General features: G+C 42.0%; 2 protein-coding genes across 5 annotated transcripts in view; one reads left to right on the top strand and one right to left on the bottom strand.

Annotated features, from left to right (window-relative positions):
* Window positions 1-481: 481 nt before the first annotated feature.
* TRNT1 (tRNA nucleotidyl transferase 1) lies at window positions 482-18,164 on the bottom strand. Of its 4 annotated transcripts, none has more exons than XM_067755257.1 (8): window positions 18,093-18,164; window positions 16,832-17,006; window positions 10,894-11,087; window positions 7,764-7,902; window positions 3,747-3,873; window positions 2,304-2,497; window positions 1,408-1,661; window positions 482-1,214 (listed from the first exon to the last, which is right to left on the bottom strand). In XM_067755257.1, exons 2-8 carry the CDS (start codon window positions 16,977-16,979, stop codon window positions 966-968), a joined length of 1,305 nt encoding a protein of 434 aa, XP_067611358.1. In that variant the 5' UTR covers window positions 16,980-17,006; window positions 18,093-18,164; the 3' UTR covers window positions 482-965. The 4 variants fall into 4 exon arrangements, with proteins under 4 accessions (XP_067611358.1, XP_067611357.1, XP_067611359.1 ...); XM_067755256.1 differs by having other exon boundaries at window positions 18,066-18,117; XM_067755258.1 differs by lacking the exon at window positions 18,093-18,164 and adding an exon at window positions 17,637-18,035.
* IL5RA (interleukin 5 receptor subunit alpha) overlaps window positions 17,140-19,202 on the top strand; it is a 52,867-nt gene continuing 50,804 nt past the window's right edge. The window contains exons 1-2 of the mRNA XM_067755775.1: window positions 17,140-17,225; window positions 17,562-18,195. Coding sequence (XP_067611876.1) covers window positions 17,140-17,225; window positions 17,562-18,195 — 720 coding nt within the window. The remainder of the gene's footprint in view (window positions 17,226-17,561; window positions 18,196-19,202) is intronic.

Below are 19,202 nucleotides of genomic sequence, written 5' to 3'. Positions count from 1 at the left end.
TCAAGGTCCAAAATTGCTATTTACCAGTAGCGCACAAAGATGCTCTGACTGGCTACACAGAAAGGAAAATCATAAAATGTCAGAATGAACAATACTTTGTGCCATACACCTCTTCACCCACTGGCAAGCATCTAGCCTCAAATCTTTAAAGAGCAAAAGGCCATAACCTTTATTTTACTTTAAAGCGACAGGAGTACTGTCACTATGTATATGGCACCTGTCATATATATACACACACACACACACACACACATATACACACATATATAGATACCCACATTTATCTTCCAATTCCTCAAGACTAACCCTCAAGCTAATCTTTCCCGGCTTAGCAGGAAGTTACGGAAATTGTTCATCATGGCAGAGAAACGTATCAACTACATACTAAAGTAGAGCTCCCTAGAACAAGTCCTGAGTGTAGGAATGACGGCCACCTGGGACACATCTGATCTTCACATTTTATATACGCAAATTTGTCAGCTATTTTCAAGCACAAGTTTATTCTGGAATTCAGATAAAAGCCGACACTTATCATACACAATTGTTGTAGAAGATTGAACCAGGTATTTCCATTGCAAATACTAAGAAACACCTTTTTCAAGACAGTTAGTTACCACGTGTTAGGATTAATCTTAGTACTGCCCTATGCAAAAACAAACCAAAAAAACCCGCTTTTTAAAAAAAAACCTAGACAGATTAAGCGAAGCCAACTCCTTTTTTTCCTCAGTAGAAACTATTCCAAAAGAATTACAAGGTTCAGTGATATAAATCAGATTAAGAGGAGGTAGACTTTCCTTTAATGCCTGAAATACAATTATATTTCACAAAATAAGACCTTTACTCTTCTGAAGAGATCCTCTAAGCTGGCTTTTATTCCAGTCTCTTCAATCTCACTAAGGGGGGACGGGAAAAAACTAGTCTTACCAGAATGTTTCTGCTTTTTTAGTAGCCAGCTCTCATCAAATTTAGGTCTTCTTTATGTAACTTAGCAGTTCATCTTTTTCCATTTGGTAACCACTTTTCTTCCACTGTTCTCTCAACTGCTGTAAGAGAACCCCAATTTCTTTTCCGGAAGAAATGCCCACTTTTCTGATGTCATGGCCACTTACAGGAAATGGAGGAATGGACCACTGCTGCATTTCCTTCAGAAGACCGTGCTCTCCTTGGTACTTGAGGAGTTCACACACACGAGCAGTTGCATCGGAGTCTCTAGACTAAGGGCCAAAGTCAAACATTACCACACTTGCTAATGATCTTATCCTAAAATTTAAATAAATGCTCAATGTGAAATTTTTCATTTAAAATAAAAGGAATTCACATAATACTTTGTGGGTCTTAGTATTAATAAATGTGTTCCACAATTAGCAAAGATGATTTATATTCTGACCAAGCCCAGAACATACTTACATCTATAATGAAGTCTTGATAGGGTTTCAAAGGTTCTGAACTATCTGTTGCTTTAATTAAATCTTTCCTGTTTTTAACTATAAATAAACCAAGATTCTTCTCTTCTTTTGAAATCTTCAGCCTCAGATCCAATTTTGTGACATCATCCTGTACTTTGAACAGTGAGGTCAAGAGAGTCATTGGCTTTGGGGAAAAACCTTCAACATTTTTACTGACTTTGTTAAATTCTTCTAAACTTGCACTAGCAGGTAAGCCTGTAGGGACAAAAGCATTTTTAACCCAGTTTTAGAAAGGATAAATTTAATAAAATAAATTCATATCTTAAGCAAACACTGTTTCCGTTTGCAGAAGTGCCCTGGCCCCAGGGCTCACTATAGGTCCAGTGTGCTGCTCCATCTTACAGATGAACCACTGGTACACTGTTGCTGGCCTCTCCCACATCGCAAAATCCCGCTGTTGCTTCTGAATATTAATTTTAAACCTACTGAACTATTTCCATGTATAAGGCAGGTCTTCTCCGTGCTGTACATGTATTAAAGCTCCTGGAAGCTCTCAGCCCTTCCATTAGACAGATGCCATCACTTTCATACCCCTCTGTTAGATTCAGAAACTAACACGTAAGGAGATAAGGCAAGTCACAAAGCTGGTAAGTGGCAAAGCCTCACTGAAACCCAGGATGGACTGACTCCAGAGGCCACTTTGTTCCACCACAATGTGCTGTCTCTGAGCTGTCCCCTACCTGTGAAAAAACTGTCCTACTCCTGACCTCAAAGTTTACCATCTTTTAAAATACTCCATTTTTCCTTTTAGAATTGTTTAACATTTTTTTTCTTAGGAAATTTTTAAACTAGATGTGTTTCATGGCCAAAAAGGCAAACTTTTTCAGTTGGACTCACCTATGTAAGGAGCCACATCAAGATCATAGATGAGGTGAATCAAATGATTTACGTGGTTACTAATAAGAATTTTTTTTAGTTCCACCCAAATCCTCTCTCCTGATATTCCAGCCAGGCCTTTTGCATTTTCTGCAATTGCTTCCAAAGTCTCAGGATCGTGGTCACCAGGTGTATCTACAATTTTCCCATAAAACCTACAAAGCAAAAGTCTCAGAGTGTACTACCTCTATGCCAGTGTTTCACCAGAAAAATCTGCTTGTCATTTTACCAGTACTATTGCAGACATCTATTTACTCAGAAACAACAGAGAAATATTAGGTCTAGGAGGAACCTTAACAACCATCTTGGTCAGTTCACCTTCTTTCTCTTCTCACATGAGAAAACCTGAGGTCCAATAAAGTATAAGTAACCTTCTTAAAGTCAGCAAGAACCAGACCCCCTCCTCACTGCACTTTCACATCACTGACTGAAACGTTAGAATGGCCATCAAAAGAGGTCTCTGAATTGGTACTGACACTGGATGCATAAACCAGAGCAGTCTTCTCCAGGCACTAAAACAAGACTTGAAATGCCACGCTGGAGGAGTCTTAATCCCTCAAAGGCTGCCTGTCTGTACACATCAATACTTTTAATTAAGAGCTTCAAATAAAACAAATCTCGCTGCAGACAAGGGAGTGTATTTCATGGACTCTCAGAACTGGAAGCATTAAAGTATACCTGTTTTTACCACTCATATCTTCAAAATTCGTTCATTAGTGATCTAAATTAAATGATTAAATGGCTATAGCTGTGCCTGTCTCTGTCCTATTATTTGTAAAGAGAGACGGTTTGCAAACACTGAAGTCTAAAGGGATAGCATTTATTGACAAAATACGTAGACTCTCTCAAAGAATATTCTGAGTGATCCCAACCAGTGAAAAATTAATATCAGTAGACATAAATTAGCCAGTTACAGTAGTTTACTTAAATGTTAGAGTTCAGAGCTGAAAAAGCATTGCTACCCACAAGACCACCCAAATGCATTTCATACCTTCCCAATTCTTCGGACAGATTTCCCATGACCACCTAAAACAGTAAGCCGTATGAAGGCATACTCTGACTCACTACTCTGTTCAAAGCACCTAGCACAAGGGTTGGCTTGTGATAAGCCCTCATATCTGTGTAATGAATGACTGGTGCAGAAAATAATCAAAAAGAAAAAAGACCTTTTTAAAGCTGAATTATTTAAAAGATCATCACAGAAAGGAGCAAATAACTGCTTTGCACAATGAAAAGATGAAGTATCTAAGTATCATGAGTCACAGTATCCTGTCTCTTGGAGACAGGCATTTGGGATGTCACCACTGTGTACAGTAACCTGATGTGCCTTTCACATGATCAGAACTGTGCTCTGGTAATAATATTCAAAACTGTATCATTAATGTAATTTATAAAAATCCTTACCTGAAATATCTTAAAATTCGAAGATAATCTTCTTGTATCCTCTGTTTAGCTTGTCCAACAAATCTAACTTTCTTATTTTTTAAATCTTCATAACCATTAAAATAGTCAAATAAAGTACCATCGAAACCTATTCATTAGAAAAGAGGGAAGAAAAATCACTATTAACAAATAAGAAGTGGAAAACAATGGCACATATACAATGGAATATTACTCAGCCATAAAAAAGAATGAAATCTTGCCATTTGTGACAACATGGATGGATCTCGAGGGCATTATGCTAAGTGAAATAAACCAGACAGAGAAAGACAAATACCGTATGACCTCATTTTTATATAGAATCTTAAAAAAAACAAGTTCACAGATAGAGAACAGACTGGTGGTTGCCAGAGGCTGAGGCCAAGGGCCGGTGCAGTGGGTGAAGAGAGTCAAGAGGTGCAAACTCCTAGCTATAAAGTAAATAAGTTCTGAGGAGGTAATGCACAGCATGGTGACTATAGGTAACAATACTGTATTCCATATAAGATAGAAGACCTTAAACGTTCTCATCACAAGGGGAAGAAAATTCTGTAACTATGTATGGTGTTAACTAGACTTTTTGTGGTGATCATTTCTTAATATATAGAAGTAGCAAATCATATTGTATACTTAAACTAACGTTGTATTTCAATTACTACCTCAATTCAAAAAATTAAAAGGAACTGAGAAAAAAATTGGAAAACTTAAAGAAATGAGCTAAAAACTATCACAAACAGTAAAAACTAAGCAAAGTGAAGACTTACAAGGTTGAAATACAGACATGAATAGCATTCATCTATATCCAGTATCAAATGGAAGATATAATGGAATAAAAGGCTGCATTTACACCAGCAATTAAATACACTCAATAAACTAAACAAGACCTATGCTGGTATGAAGTGGGCTGAGACAACATCAAACAAGCTGATTTTCAAGTGAATAATGGAAAATAAACAAGAACTGCCAAAATAATCCGGAAACAATACACAGTAGTAAAAACTCTCTGGAGAAACTAAGTACTAAAAGTAATAAATAATAAACCATAGGAAACAATTTTATAATACTGAAATAGGGATGACCTTTCGTTGTCCCTATTGGTAAAATATAATTACCAAGAAGAAACAACAAAACACAACACCAGAGCCTTCAAAGAAATTAATAAATCCAATTACATAAAACATCAGATATGGCTGCATAGCAAAAAAACATCACAATGCAAGGCATTAGACAGATGACATACTGGGAAAAACACATTTCAGTCTGTATCATAGAGACAAATGGCTAATTTTGATAATCTACAGAAAGCTCTTAAATAGAAAAAGACCACATAAATGGAAAAATGAGCTAAAAATATATACAAGGAAATACAAAAAGCCTCTTTAAAAATGAAGATTTTCAACCTTAGTCATAAGAAATCCAAGTTTATGAGACACCATTTTTCAGCTTTGTATCAGCTTGGCAAGGATCCAAGTCTTATTACACTGTCAGCAAGGGGACAGTAAATCTGATGGTGACACTTCACCATGCAGCCTTTTAAACTTTGCGAATTTTGAACCATGTGAACCTAATATCCGTTCAAAATGTTGTAAACCAATTTCTACCACGATATGCTCTCTCACATGTTGAACAAAATGAAAAAAACCTAACAATTTTAATATAAAGTGCATAAAACCTCAGGTATGAATAAAGTGATCAATTCATCCCAGTTATCCCAGGACCTTGCTGATTTTAAAACCGAAAATCGCAGGTCTCAGGAATTAGTTCAGTCCCAGGCAAACTGAGACAGATGGTCACCCTGAGAACTAAGGAGGAAAAAGAGAAACACTTCGAGCAAAGACACAGGTACCATTCAACCACCCAAACGGGGAGCTCTGTGAGCCTAAGAGAGACTTCACCTCGTGGCATCACAGAAAGGAAGCACTGCCACTACTACAAAAAATAACCACTTGTCATTTTAATTCTCTTGAACCTGAGTGCTCTTTGATTATCCCAAATGCAAAGACACTGGTAAACTCAGGCTTAATACTTGCCAAGCTCTTTTGGTTGATGTGGCATTTTGACACTTAGAGCCAATTTATAAGGCTCCAGATTCAGAAAGATATAGCAGGAAATGAAAACAAACAAAAAACTACGTAAAGAGACAAAGATAACGATTACAAAGTAGAACATAAATGTGGTATATATCTGTCTCTTCATGTTACTTCTCTTAATGTCATGTTACTTCTCTTAATGAAGACACTCAACTTCCTGGGGAATGTGGAAATAATAAGATCTTTTTCAGTGAAGGGAAGATCAAATTTGGAGGAAAAAAACATAGTGTGACAAAACAGAAAATAAGGGTTTGAAAAGCAAAGTAACCCTCACCCCCAGAACCAGGAATGCTTTATCTGATAAGGCTTGAAAAGTCTGGATGGGAAAGTGGGCTAAAGGTAAGGATTACTGAGTATACATCAGTGTGTACTTTGTTTTGCTCTGAATACCCTTTAAAAAAATGATGAATAAAAATGAGAAATAAAGCTGTGTTGCTGAGCATAATGTGGTGGTTAAGGATGTGACCTCTGGAGCCAGGCTGCTTACGTTGGAATCCTAATTCTCCAATTTACCAGCTGCAGGACTTTGAGCAAATTATCGTGAGTTAAATACCAGGAACTACTCATAGGGTTGGTGGGAAGATTACATTTATGTGATGGGCTTAGAACAGTGGCTGGCACATTATGAGGGTTCAGCAAATGTTAGAAAACAGTAGTACCAATGAGAACAGTTTTTATAAAATAGTATCTTGAAAAAGACTATTAGTTTCTTTTAGTTCTGTCTGCATATGAGAAGCTAGTTGTTTAAGATTTTTCATACACTGCACTAGTTGGAGCAGTTTAAATAAAACTGATGTAAGAAGAAAATTAACACCTGGAGTTCCACCCCCTAATGGAGAGAAAGCATGCCTCCAGCTGGGCTGCCTTTGGTCATAAATCACCCAGGCTTCGGAAACCAATCAAGGCTCTCCATGACTTGAGCTCAAGTACTTAACATCTCTGAGTCTGTTTCCTCATCTGTCGAATGAGTTTAATACCCACTTTATGGAACTTTTCTGAGAATTAAATGAGCTAAAGTATATCAAGTGAGCACTGATGCGCCTCGAACCGAGTAAGTGCTCTAGAAATGTTATTTGGCATTAATGTAATTAGCAAGAGATCCCATCTGGGCCTACAGCCCCCTTCCCCATCCCACGAAAGTGGAACCCACTGCTTCATCCTTTCACAGTTACCGTTCCCCAAAGTAGGTTACGAAGAGTGGATGCTCCGTCTCTCTTTTCTAATCCAGAGATTTAAACCTAAAGAGCTTGTCTAAAATTTAAAGGACAAAAAACAATGCTTCAATTGTGCACCAAAACACTAACCTAATTCACATCTACTCCCATTATGATTCTCACTCCTTTCATGAATAAGTTAAGCTGAGATGATACATAGGTTCCCTCTCACGCCATCTCTGACGGAGTACAGACAGTTCCTGAAACGCAGTGCTACAGAAGACTGAAGTGGTGCTCGGCACACGGAGCAACAGGCAACGGAAGAGGTGAAGTCACTGACCAAGTGCACCACCGGCACCAGCAGAGAGGAAGGGGTGGAATGTGCGCACAGGAAAGACAGAGGAACAGGGGCACAGCGTGTGTGTGTCTGTGTGCACGTTTCTGACCCGAAACCTAACATTTTTAGATGCGATTAATAAGGTGCCAGGCACTGTGCCAGGGATTCGCCATGACCAACTCCTTTAATCCTCACAACAACCCTGCAAAGGAAGCTAATATCACCTTCCTCATTTTACAGCGAGAGAATGATGGAGTCCGAGGAACCCAGGGATCTCGGCTCCAGGGCCGTCTTTAACCAATAGGCTGTCTCTTAGAAGGAACTAATGCAACCCCTCACGCTGGGGAACGTTTCCAGGATGCAGGTTTCACTCAAAAAGAAGGCATTTGGACTGAATTAAAACATTATCTACATATATTACCTAAAAACATAGAATTTATAGTGAGATCTCTGCGTTCAGCATCTTTCTGCCAGTCAGTTGTGAATTCGACCTCAGCATGTCTTCCATCAGTGGCAACGTCAATCCGTAGTGTAGTTATTTCAAAATTTTCTTCATGAAGCTGGAAGTAAATGTATGTTTTTTTAAAATTTGTTTTTAGTATCACTGGATGAATTGAAAATAACATATTAGTCCTGACAGGTATCTTCTTTCTTTTTACAGTCAACTAGTGCACATATACCTTGAGACAGGAAGACACCCACAGTATTCAAAGATAGATCCAAAGAATATTTTTAAGAACTAATAAACCCATCTTAATTAAAAAAGATGAGTCTGACATATAAAAATGGCATGTCTGACAAATCATGTGGCAGAAGGGAAGAGCCCTCAAAAACAGTATATTCTGGTTCTTCAATTTCAAACCAGACTACTCTTTGAAATATTTTTTAACAGCTCCAGTTTGCAAAGAGCTGAATATCAATTTACAGAATATATACCACTGACTGAAGGACTGACAGAGGAAGAAATACAGGTACCACACCCTGCAGCTCCTTTACTGGTAATCATCAATGAGGTTAAAATACAGTGCCACATATATCTCGGGAAGAGAGATTACCTCCAGCTGGGAAAAGGTGGGTAGCCTCATGTTAGAGGGACATGTGGTCTTAGCTTTGAAAAATAAGTAGGATATGTACATGCAGATGTGGGAAGAAGAACATTCAGATGAAGAGAAAAAGATGACCAAAGGCACAATGGAGAGGAAGAGGGATACGTGTAAGAGAAAGCACACTGCACAAATAGCGTATCAGCATGTAGGGGAAGACAGCAAAGGTCGCTACATGCCAAGCAGTTCGGAATCTCTTCATTAGGAACTGAAAGTCATTAATGATCAGTAAAAGTCTGTTCTAGAATTCCTCTCAACCTCATGCATATTCTTCTCTACAAACAAACTAGTTCTCACTACAGAATTCCAGAATCAGGAATTTGAGGCACAAGTTATCCCAAAGAAAAGGGTATGAAATATGAAGACTGCTGAAAATCCATGCAAGAAAAAAATTAGACCTCCAGAGTGACTCCCTCACCCAAGCAGAGAAACAGAGATTAACCAGAAAGGCTGACTCCAAAATAATCAGAACTTGGGGCACCAGACACGTGACCATGGGAGTGATGCACCACAATGAAAATAACATGAAGAAAAACCAACATAACCCCTATCCCTTTCCCCGCTTGGTTTTCAAAATGCTAACAAGCAGGCTTATTCTAACCTGGGTAACACTGGAGGATTCCTCTGACGTCTCCTAATGAAAAGTCCTCCTGATATTGACAGCGGTGGTCCCATAGCTAACTGGCTGACGCTTCCCACACAGAACTACAGTAAAGTGCTCAGGTCATTATGCACACGGTAGATCACCCAAACATAAAGAGAGACCGAAAAATACCCACACCGAAGGAAAGCCAACAGCAAGACAGAACAAGCTCAGAGGAAATAAAGACATTGTCGAAGTACCTAAAATTGATGCCCTAAGGGAAATAAGAGAAGATACTGCATCTGAACAAGAACAGGAAGCTTTCAAAAATACTGTAAGAAAGACCTCTTGAAAATTTAGAAGACAGCAAAAGTTGCCAATACAATAGGAAAACTGGATGATCAAGTTAAGGCAATCTCAAAGTAAAATAAAACGAATGAGAATATAAAACAAGAGACAAAAGATAAAACTACGAGATGAGCCCCCATGGTCCAACGTCCAACATCACGGGATTTTCCAAAGGGAGAGACATTTAACAAAGGGGATGACATCATGAGGGGAACACAAGGGGGCCCTAAGAGCCCTACACAATGAATGAAAAAATAAATCTGAGCCAAGGCACGTCATCTTGAAATTAAAAACACCAGAGATAAAGAGATCAGAAAGGCTTCCAAGAGGGGAAAAGAAGAATAATAATCAGGTCTCAAACAAAGGAGAGATCCGAATGAGCTCAGACTTCTCAGTGGCAGCACTGGAAGGTAGAAAAACAAAGCCTTTTTTACATTTCTGCCTGAAAATAATTCCCAGCCTTGAATTCCACAGCCAACCAAACTATCAGATCAGTGTGAAGGTAAAATAAAAACATTTCACACATGGAAAGCTCTCTCAGGTTACCAAAATGAGGGCATAATCCAGGAAAGACTACCACGGGATCAGGAACCAGGAGGTCTGGTAAGTAAGAGGCCAAGGAAGGTCACAAGATCTGGTGTGGGGAAATCCCAGGACGTGAGTGGGGAGCCGGCCTAGGACGCACAGATGGGAGAAGACAGACTGCAGCTGGTGAGCTGGCTCCAGAAAAAGGAACTGAAACTTGACGTGGTGAAAGCCACCGGGAGGAACTGCACAGCACAGGATGAATGAATGAGCAGCACACGAGAGCTGTGTCACAGAACTACGCCGTTAAATGCAGGGAAAACCCAAAGCATGGAACACGAGGAATGTAGTTGAAACACACTGCACGATCTAGCCATAAACAACAGTTATGAACTGATTTAACCAAAAATTATGGCATATATGTACTGAGAAAATGAGGGAAGGAGCATCGTATGTGCTTGCTGTTGAGAAGGGTGTGATAAGAAGGCTCAATCACCTTCCCTGCAGGAAGTCAACAAGCAACATCTCAAGACTGGAAATTAAAAACGAAAATGGGGCTTCCCTGGTGGCGCAGTGGTTGAGAGTCCACCTGCCGATGCGGGGGACACGGGTTTGTGACCCGGTCTGGGAAGATCCCACATGCCGCAGAGCGGCTGGGCCCGTGAGCCATGGCCGCTGAGCCTGCGCGTCTGGAGCCTATGCTCTGCAACGAGAGAGGCCACAACGGTGAGATGCCCACGTACAACAAAAATGAAACACTGGAGCGTAGAAAGGTCTTTTTTAGAAATGTGGAGGGAAAAAGTAACTACTATAAAAATAAAAGGGCCTTCAGCAAAGGAGGATGCAGGATTTAATAGAGGGTAGAGGAGACTGACTTTTCTTTGTTAAACTAGGCTTTTTGTTATTCGCTTTTTAAAAACTAGAAATGATCTATAACAATTCTTTAACTTACCAAAAAAGGCAATGCAGTTCCTGTCAAACTTTTCACTCACCCTGGCAGTGATCGTCCCATGCTTTTCTCCTTTGTTGTTGATCATACGAATGCCGACCGACTGAAACAGCTCCTTCATTTGAGCAGGGGTAGCAGTGGTAGCAAAATCCACATCCTGCGGCTTTACCCCGCTTAATAAATCCCTCACTGCTCCTCCTGCTATTCTTAATTCATGATTTTCTTTGACAAATAATTCTGAGGTGAAAAAGAACGTTTTCTGTTTCAATGTGTTTCTTTTAAGCGCAGAAGTACAGTTTTCCCATCTACTTGGGACAGCAGAGATTACTGAACTCGGCCTTTTTACATAAAAATTGGGAGATCAAGGCCCACAGCAATGAAGTGACCTGCCTACAGCGGAATGCCTCTAATAAACATGGGAAGCAGGGAACGTGCAGAATTTCTTTTAGGTTAATTCGGAAGATAATTTAGAATTCCACAGTGCTTCAAGGTCATCAATGTAAATTTGAATTACTACTAAAAAGTAAGGTGAATAATTCCGCTCTCTCTCTCCCTCCGGATTTATGTGCATACTTTAGAATTGTGACGTGTTCCTGCACATATTTCTCTCTGTGTATTGTGCTGAGGCAACATATTCATGCAGGAAGCCATCAAACATTAGTCGATCACACCACACACAATAAACGTTATAGCTAAGAACCCTTCAAGAAATAATCGACATCTGATGTCTGAAACCAGCTCAGAGCTCTTCTATGGAGAAGCCATATGACACTGGGGCCACCATGAGGACCTGAGTCCAGGACACCCAAAGCAGGCAGAGGACAAGGCCGAGTCCACCACAACCACCCATGTGACTAAGGGACACCACAGGGATCCAGTGAGCATGACGTCCAGGACCCGGCCTGACACCACCACCCACGCCTTGGTGTTGCTATGAGCTGGACATGCACAATGAGGCCCAGGTGGCCTCCTGTGGACATAACCATGGCAGAGAACATCCACAGCAGACAAGGCCACCCTGTGACCAGGATCAAGACAACCTGTCATCATGTCTGAACAGATGAGACACAAACACTGTCCAGACAGCACACTGTAACAGTTCATACGTGTGATACTCTTAGTTCCCAGTCAGCATTAGCCTCACACTGTGTATGTAGGCTTCCCATCTTCCAGGTAAGAATCATTAAGATAATCACAGGTTAACCCCTGCTTCCTGACACCACCTGATGCACAGCAAAGCCCCGCTTCTTCAACTTGCCCCAAAAACACGTGATTCAAGCTCAAATCCTACAAGACGTCCTTTCTACACCCCTGTTACTCAGAGGCCCCAAGGTGCCCCAAGGTTCCCCATGGTCAGGGCTCCCCATCTCGGCGAGGGGTGCTCCTGCTGGCCTTTGGCAGGAGGGCGCTGACCTGAGCGTTCGGCTAAAGGCATCAGAGCTCTAGCAACACTAATCACAGGTCAAAATGTCATCCTCCGTCCCCACGCCAGTCTGTGCTCTTTGTCATCCTCCTCCTCTGCCTGTTCTTCCCAGGCCTTCCAGCTGCAGACCTCTGCAGACTCCCTAAAATGATCTGCTAAAAAATAACAATGGTTCCCTCCCTCTACCTTCTTGCCTTAACTAAAGGCTCTCCCACAGGGTTACCACTTCCGTGAGTCCCCTCCCAGAGGAAGTGTGCAAACTCCTTTAACTCCACATTTCCATTCAAGTCCCAATGAGTCCTTAAAATGAGGTCCATGGCCCCTTAAATTAAAATATAAAAAATCATCTGTTAGTCCAAAGTTTTCCTGAGACTTAGGTAAGGTAAACAAGAGTTTCATGAAATAGTACTTACCCTTACTATACATACCATGCAATCTAATCTATTCTATTCTTTATCTCTTTTCCTCTATTTTTTAATGCTGGCCATGACCACTAAGTTGACTTTATGACCCACTAACTGGTCACACAGTGGGGAACACACACTGACCCAGCTCACCCTTCCTCAACTCCTGCGATTCAGTTTAGGAAGTCTCTCCTCGTGGTGGAGTAAAGTGGATTCCACCTAAGCTAGGAGAGCAGCCTACCTTTAATTACATTAAAATTACCTGTTTATGTCTTTGTCTCCCCACTTCTCAGAGTAGCAAACCTATCTCACTCAACTTTATACCAAACTGGCTCACGATGGAACTGAACTGTGATACACAAGCTTAAGAAAAAGAACGAAAAGAAAAAAAAGAGGGATCGCTTCACTGAAAAGTTTTTAAAAAGCTTTTCGTCCTTCAGCTTAAGAGAGTACATAAGAAACTGTTGGAATGCAAAAAATGGGCAAGTTTTACTTTCATTTGAACCTACTTTAAGAGGATGAAGGTCAAGGCTGAACACAAAGATAACCACTGTTTTGAGATTCTCAAGCTCCGTCTACTAAAATAAAATTGTAAGTTCAAAGTCACCCAGTGTATTAACTACATTACAGAAAAAATATGTTCCAGAACTCGAAGTAATCTATTCATCATTTTGATTAGCCCTATGGAAATGGATAACTATGTCCAAAAGTTCTCACAATCCTAACATTTTGATATAAATGAGAATGGCACATAAAGGCATATGTACGTGCCTGTGTGAAAGAGCAGTCATAGAAACTGCAAGAAAGGCATGATTTTATATTGACCCAAAACAGTAAGGCTTAGCCAGCTTAAAGAGGCTCCTTTTTCCCCTCAGTTACTGACATCTTCAATCTTACAGAAACAAGGACACATTCCACATTCCAACAAACTTCGTAAACTACATACATACTCAAGTGAACATAACACCTCATACAACTAAATTTAATTGTAAATTCAAGCTTAAGACTCATGAAATGCAGGATCTCATCATTCCAAATGGTCTTAATTTGTGTCAGCTGCCACAACTGATAGCAAGCTATTATTAATCAGTCTGAAGAGCAACCAAAAGACCAAGACATTAATTTGTCAGAAAACTTGTAACTGTCTTCTATCTTCGAAATTTTATTTTAATTTTTAGTCAAATTTTCATTAACTGCTTCACTTTACAATTTTGAGTTTTGAGTATTGGAGGTCGTACGGATGGAGAGCGGGCAGGAAGTGTTAGTAAAACGACCACTACACAGCACGACTGTTACTACCAGAAAACAAGCTATCTGTTCCTTAGCGTTTCTAGGAACTCCCAAACTTCAAGAGTGATCAGCTATTCCAACTGTCCCAAATGTTAATACGACTTGGTGACACCACATACCTAAGCAGCAGCGGATAGCTAAGCATGGAGCACTATCTCCCAGCAACCCCAGCTTCTCCACTAACCGTGTAACTTAGCAAAAAGCACTAGGTTTGGAACTTCAGTCTCATGTATACAATGAAGAAATAATTTTATATGCCACTGGTATTATATGGCTGTCCTTAGCAAAAGGAAACATAAATTACATGACATAAACTGACATTATAAAACGCTGTATGAGCATAATACACTGTCCTAATCTCCCAAATTCTTGCACACTGGGAACTAATTTTACATCTGGCAAAACAGCTATCATGATTTAAGAACTGGTACAGTATGAAACTGCACAGCATCACAGCCATCTTTTTTTTCCTTTGTGTGTTTTTGTGCATTGTTTTCATACAGAACATTATATTTTACCAGGATACTCAAGTCTTTAGAACGTAGCAAAGATCAAATAAAACTAATTACTTGATTTTCTAACCATTGGGCACTGCACTAAAAGATTCCATTCTTACCAGTTCCACTATAACCTAGAAAAATGCAATCTTAGAAGATGCCCATGCTCCCATTTGCCAGTCTTTCGAGGACCAGACCACTGGGCAAATACTACCACTCTCTTACCATACTATTCCGTCTCTAACTTCCTTAGGACTTCACCACTCAAGGTGGAGAAAACTGAGCTCTTGAAGTCAGGGTTAGTAAGCCAAATGCAACTGTTAAAATAAAAAATGTTCAAGGACCTACAGTAATCAATATCCACAGCCTTGTTTCCAAAAGAAAAATGCAGAAGGATCTGAGATAGGCCCCCAAGAGTTAATTCCCTACATCCAATCATTTGGCCCTTACAACGGAAGACGGGAAGAGTGGGCGCTGGGAAAGGCATGTAAAGAAATAACAAGCTACAATCCAACTCAAAGCTGAAGCTTCTAGACATGAGCCATACAAACAGTGGCCACACGTGGTTCCTGAGCACTGTGAAATGCGGCGAGTCTGCATTAAGACGGTCTGTGCGTGCTAAGGACCAGATTTCAAAGATTTACAAGCAAGAGAAGGAATTATCTCACTCATAATTTTTACAAATATTTGACATTAAAATGATGGTATCTTAGATATACGGAATTAAATAAGTTGATTACTAAAAATAGTTACTAAAATTCATTTCACCCATTTCTCTATTTTTTTAATGCGGTTACCAGAAAAGTTTATGTAGCATATGAGACTCACTTCTATGGGACAGTGAGTCTCTAACATTTTTCACTCTAATTAAAAATCACGGGCTTCCCTGGTGGCGCAGTGGTTGAGAGTCCGCCTGCTGATGCAGGGGACACGGGTTCGTGCCCCAGTCTGGGAGGATCCCACATGCCGCGGAGCGGCTGGGCCCGTGAGCCATGGCTGCTGAGCCTGCGCATCTGGAGCCTGTTGCTCCGCAACGGGAGAGGTCACAACAGTGAGAGGTCCGTGTACCGCAAAAAAAAAAAAAAAAAAAAAATTCACAGCAAAGCATCTGCTTTAGGCCCTCCACTTCAAGACTATGAAGAACCTATAAAAATCAACAAGTTCTGGACCATTTACCTCTGACATACACCTAAAAAAATCACCTTATTTCAAGAATAGGAAAGTAGCTTTGTCAACAAGCTAATGCAAGGAAAGTCATTTTAAAGCAATGGTTCCTCCACCTTCTGGTCATGAGAGTTTTTATCAAAATTTATAAATGCCCATGCTCCCTAGAGATTCCGATTCCAGTTCAGTAGGGCAGGAGTGGGACACCAGCACCTGTATGTTATAAAAAGCTCCCCAGGTGAATCTAATGGACAGCTCCCCAGGTGAATCTAATGGACAGCCAGGGTGGCAAACCAACAGTTAAGGTCATGTTTCTACATCCATACACCTTAATATATTTCTGAAGGCGTGACTAAGATACCATAGGCTTTGAAATGCAGCTGTGTGCACTGCAACAGTAGCTAATACTGAGAACCAACATAAGAAATGACAGTACTGCGGCAAGCAAGATGAAGCTGCTGTAATCCGGCACTTAGCTCAAGTTGTTTCCTGTGCTCCTTCCAGATAAGTTCTGCATGTGCACAAACGGACGTAACTCCCACTTCCTTCTACCTTCAGTTGTTTCACAAAGCACTTATACCTGGGGTGGAAATATAGCTTAGTGGTTACAAGCTGGGTTCTCAAACCAAGACTGTACAAGTTCAAAATCCAGCTCTCCACTTATTAGCTATAAAAACGTTGGAAAAGCATTTCACATTCCTAAGCCTCTGTTTCTTCAACTATAAAACAAGAGAAAAAGTACCTACTCCTTAAGTTAGTAGGCTCAATTCTGTGATGCATATAAAGTACCTGGGTTTTGTGTTTTTTTCCGGTACGCGGGCCTCTCTCTGTTGTGGCCTCTCCCGCTGCGGAGCACAGGCTCCGGACGCGCAGGCTCAGAGGCCATGGCTCACAGGCCCAGCCGCTCCGCGGCATGTGGGATCCTCCCGGACCGGGACACGAACCCGCGTCCCCTGCATCGGCAGGCGGACTCTCAACCACTGCACCACCAGGGAAGCCCAAAAGCCATGCTTTTTAACTGCAATCATTATTTGCCTCTTCTCATGATTTGGCTATAGTTTTCGATTACCCATGCATGGTAAACCCTGCTTTCATTAGCTTAACAACAACAAAAAACCACGAATGTTGGCTAAAAAACGTTAACCCTCTGCCTCTCCATTTTTACAGGCTTCCAAAGCAAGAGGAGGCATCCTAATCTCTCACCTGTCAGACTCTTCAAGCCTTCTGTGAAAAGCGACTGGAACTCTGGAGACTGCAACTTCATTGTAAACAGAGAGTGCTTCAGAAGGAACAGTCTACTCCAGCTGCAGCTCAGCAACTGCCTGCGCCAGGGACCCAGGCACCTCAGCATCTGGAGATAAAGTCACCAACCACACATCTACAAGACAAGCAAGCATGCCCAACAATGAAACTTCCAAGTGAAGGACAACAAAGGGATATTCCGTGATTTTACTTATCAACAGAGAGAGACATTCATCTCCTGTTCAGATGAGAGACTGAAAAAAGCGACAATGGGAGGGAGAATTACAGCTGGAACTACTCTTGTCGTTATCCGGTTTTGCACTCATGAAGCGCATACTACTGATACTACACCCGCGTATGTATTTTACTGTTAGGGTGCTCTTCCGGGAGGTGGTTTAACGCGTGAGGGCTGCCAAGAACAGTGGCTCTAGAAAATGTAACTCAAAGACGTGCAGGAATACTTGGTCTCCTCCAGAACAAGTCACGGTCACATACTTGCCCACACGCACCTGAGACTTATGACCCAGTAATATTTCCTAGGCACTGTAAAATAAGGTATTCCCCCATGACCGGTCCTTGCTCCCGGCTTCTTCCTCATTCACCATCCGCCCCTCGCATCACGTCTCCTGAATCCCACCCATCCACACCCCGCCTTCCGTCCTCCGTCATCCCACCCCGCTTTCCACATAAGGTGGGCCTCCGTGAGGCAACAACAGAGCTCAAGTGACCCCCGACGGAAACCACTAGAGAAGAACCATTTCTTTACTTGGAAAGCGGGTTTCAAAGGCGCTTCCCACCAGGGGGCGAGCTCCCCTCATCCAGACCACTGGGGAGCACAAACACTGCGCTTCCTTCCACCTCCGATTCAACTCAGAAAAACCCAGGGAGGGGGTACCCAGGCCCTGAAACGGCGTGCCCCGCCCCTCCCACGACAAGTGCTGGACAGAAATGGGAGACCCTCAGGGGCCCGGCCGCGAGAAAGGGAAAGAGCCCGGGGGAAGCCCGATGAAGCAGCCCGCGGTCAGCGAGACGTGGCGGACACGCGGCCCCGCGACCTCCACGTCGGGCTCTGTCCCCTAGTGCGGAAGAAGCCTCTCACTGCCCCCGGCACCCGCCTTCCCCAAGACCCGGCCCGCGCGAGAGCCCGCAGGCAGCTCGCGTTGTCGCCACCGCTCCCCCTCCCAGCGGCGCGCACCCGCAAATACCCCGCGCGCCCGCTCACCGGCCCCGCCACGCCGTCATCGCCGCGCGCACTTCCCGGCGGCAGGCGAGGGGACGTCACTGACGCGCGCCGATCAAAGGCGAATGGGAAGTCACAGCAGGGCGTGGGCGGGGCCCGCGCAGGCTCTCCCCGCCCCTTCCACCTCCCCGCGGAAGCCGCTCGCTGGAGCGCGGTTCCCCAGCTCCTCCCAGGGCTAAGCAGCCAGTCGTCGCTCCTTAGGCGACCCGAAGGACCAGGGTCTGCACACTTGTTTTAATTACGTCTCACCGCGCATCTCTCTGGCCCTGAGGTAGTTAGGCGCCCATCTGCACTGCATACCTGTGTGACCTTGGTCGAGTGACCCCGGCTGCCTTTGTAAAATGAGACGATCACTAGAACCTCTCTCAGGGTCTTGTCAGGCTTAAATGTCACGTTATTCCCTACTAAAGAGGAAGTGCTCAGTAAATGTGAACTTGTTATTGTTGCCTGCTCCCCGGTTCGCACTTGACTCATGTTACTATTCTATACCTTATCTCTGCCCAAGAGTAAGAACACATTTTTTAAAATACACGTACCTAGACAAGACCTAGGCAGAGGGTTCGAGAGACGTTCGTTTTAAATTAAAAGCCTCCGGTCCGTTGAAATTACTGGGCATATTTTAATTTTCCCATCTGAGGTTTGTAACCGTTGGCTTTCACGGTCTGGAAACTTGTGCAGCTGTAGAGTGAAGAACTTGGATTTGATTCAGTGCCTTCGTTTTTCGGAGAGCAGAGAAGAATGAAGAAAGTGGCCAAAGAGTGGGAGGACAGCCCTAAATTCTTAACATGGGAAACTTCTAAGAAGTTTTCCAATAACCTAAAAAATAACTAAAATCTGCATCGTGTAATGTCGTTTTAATATTGTAAGTGTAGTCTTTTTGCTTTAACTTTAATGTCCCTAAAACTGTCCTAGAAAAATTCATATGCTATGGTATTTCTGTGGCTTCCCTTGATGAGACCTCTTATCTTCAGAGGGATTAAGCGTCCCATTTTGAGGCACATATGACTAGCCTTCCAAGTTGCCACTCAGAGACAAAGCATTGATTCAATCCAACTCCTTAACACAGTAATGAAAAAATATATATATATATAT

The sequence above is a fragment of the Pseudorca crassidens genome, chromosome 10, assembly GCF_039906515.1.
Source record: "Pseudorca crassidens isolate mPseCra1 chromosome 10, mPseCra1.hap1, whole genome shotgun sequence".
In the NCBI taxonomy this organism is placed as follows: domain Eukaryota; kingdom Metazoa; phylum Chordata; class Mammalia; order Artiodactyla; family Delphinidae; genus Pseudorca; species Pseudorca crassidens.
The sequence above is the reverse complement of the archived record's forward strand: the minus strand, read 5'-3'. Positions and strand labels throughout refer to the sequence as shown.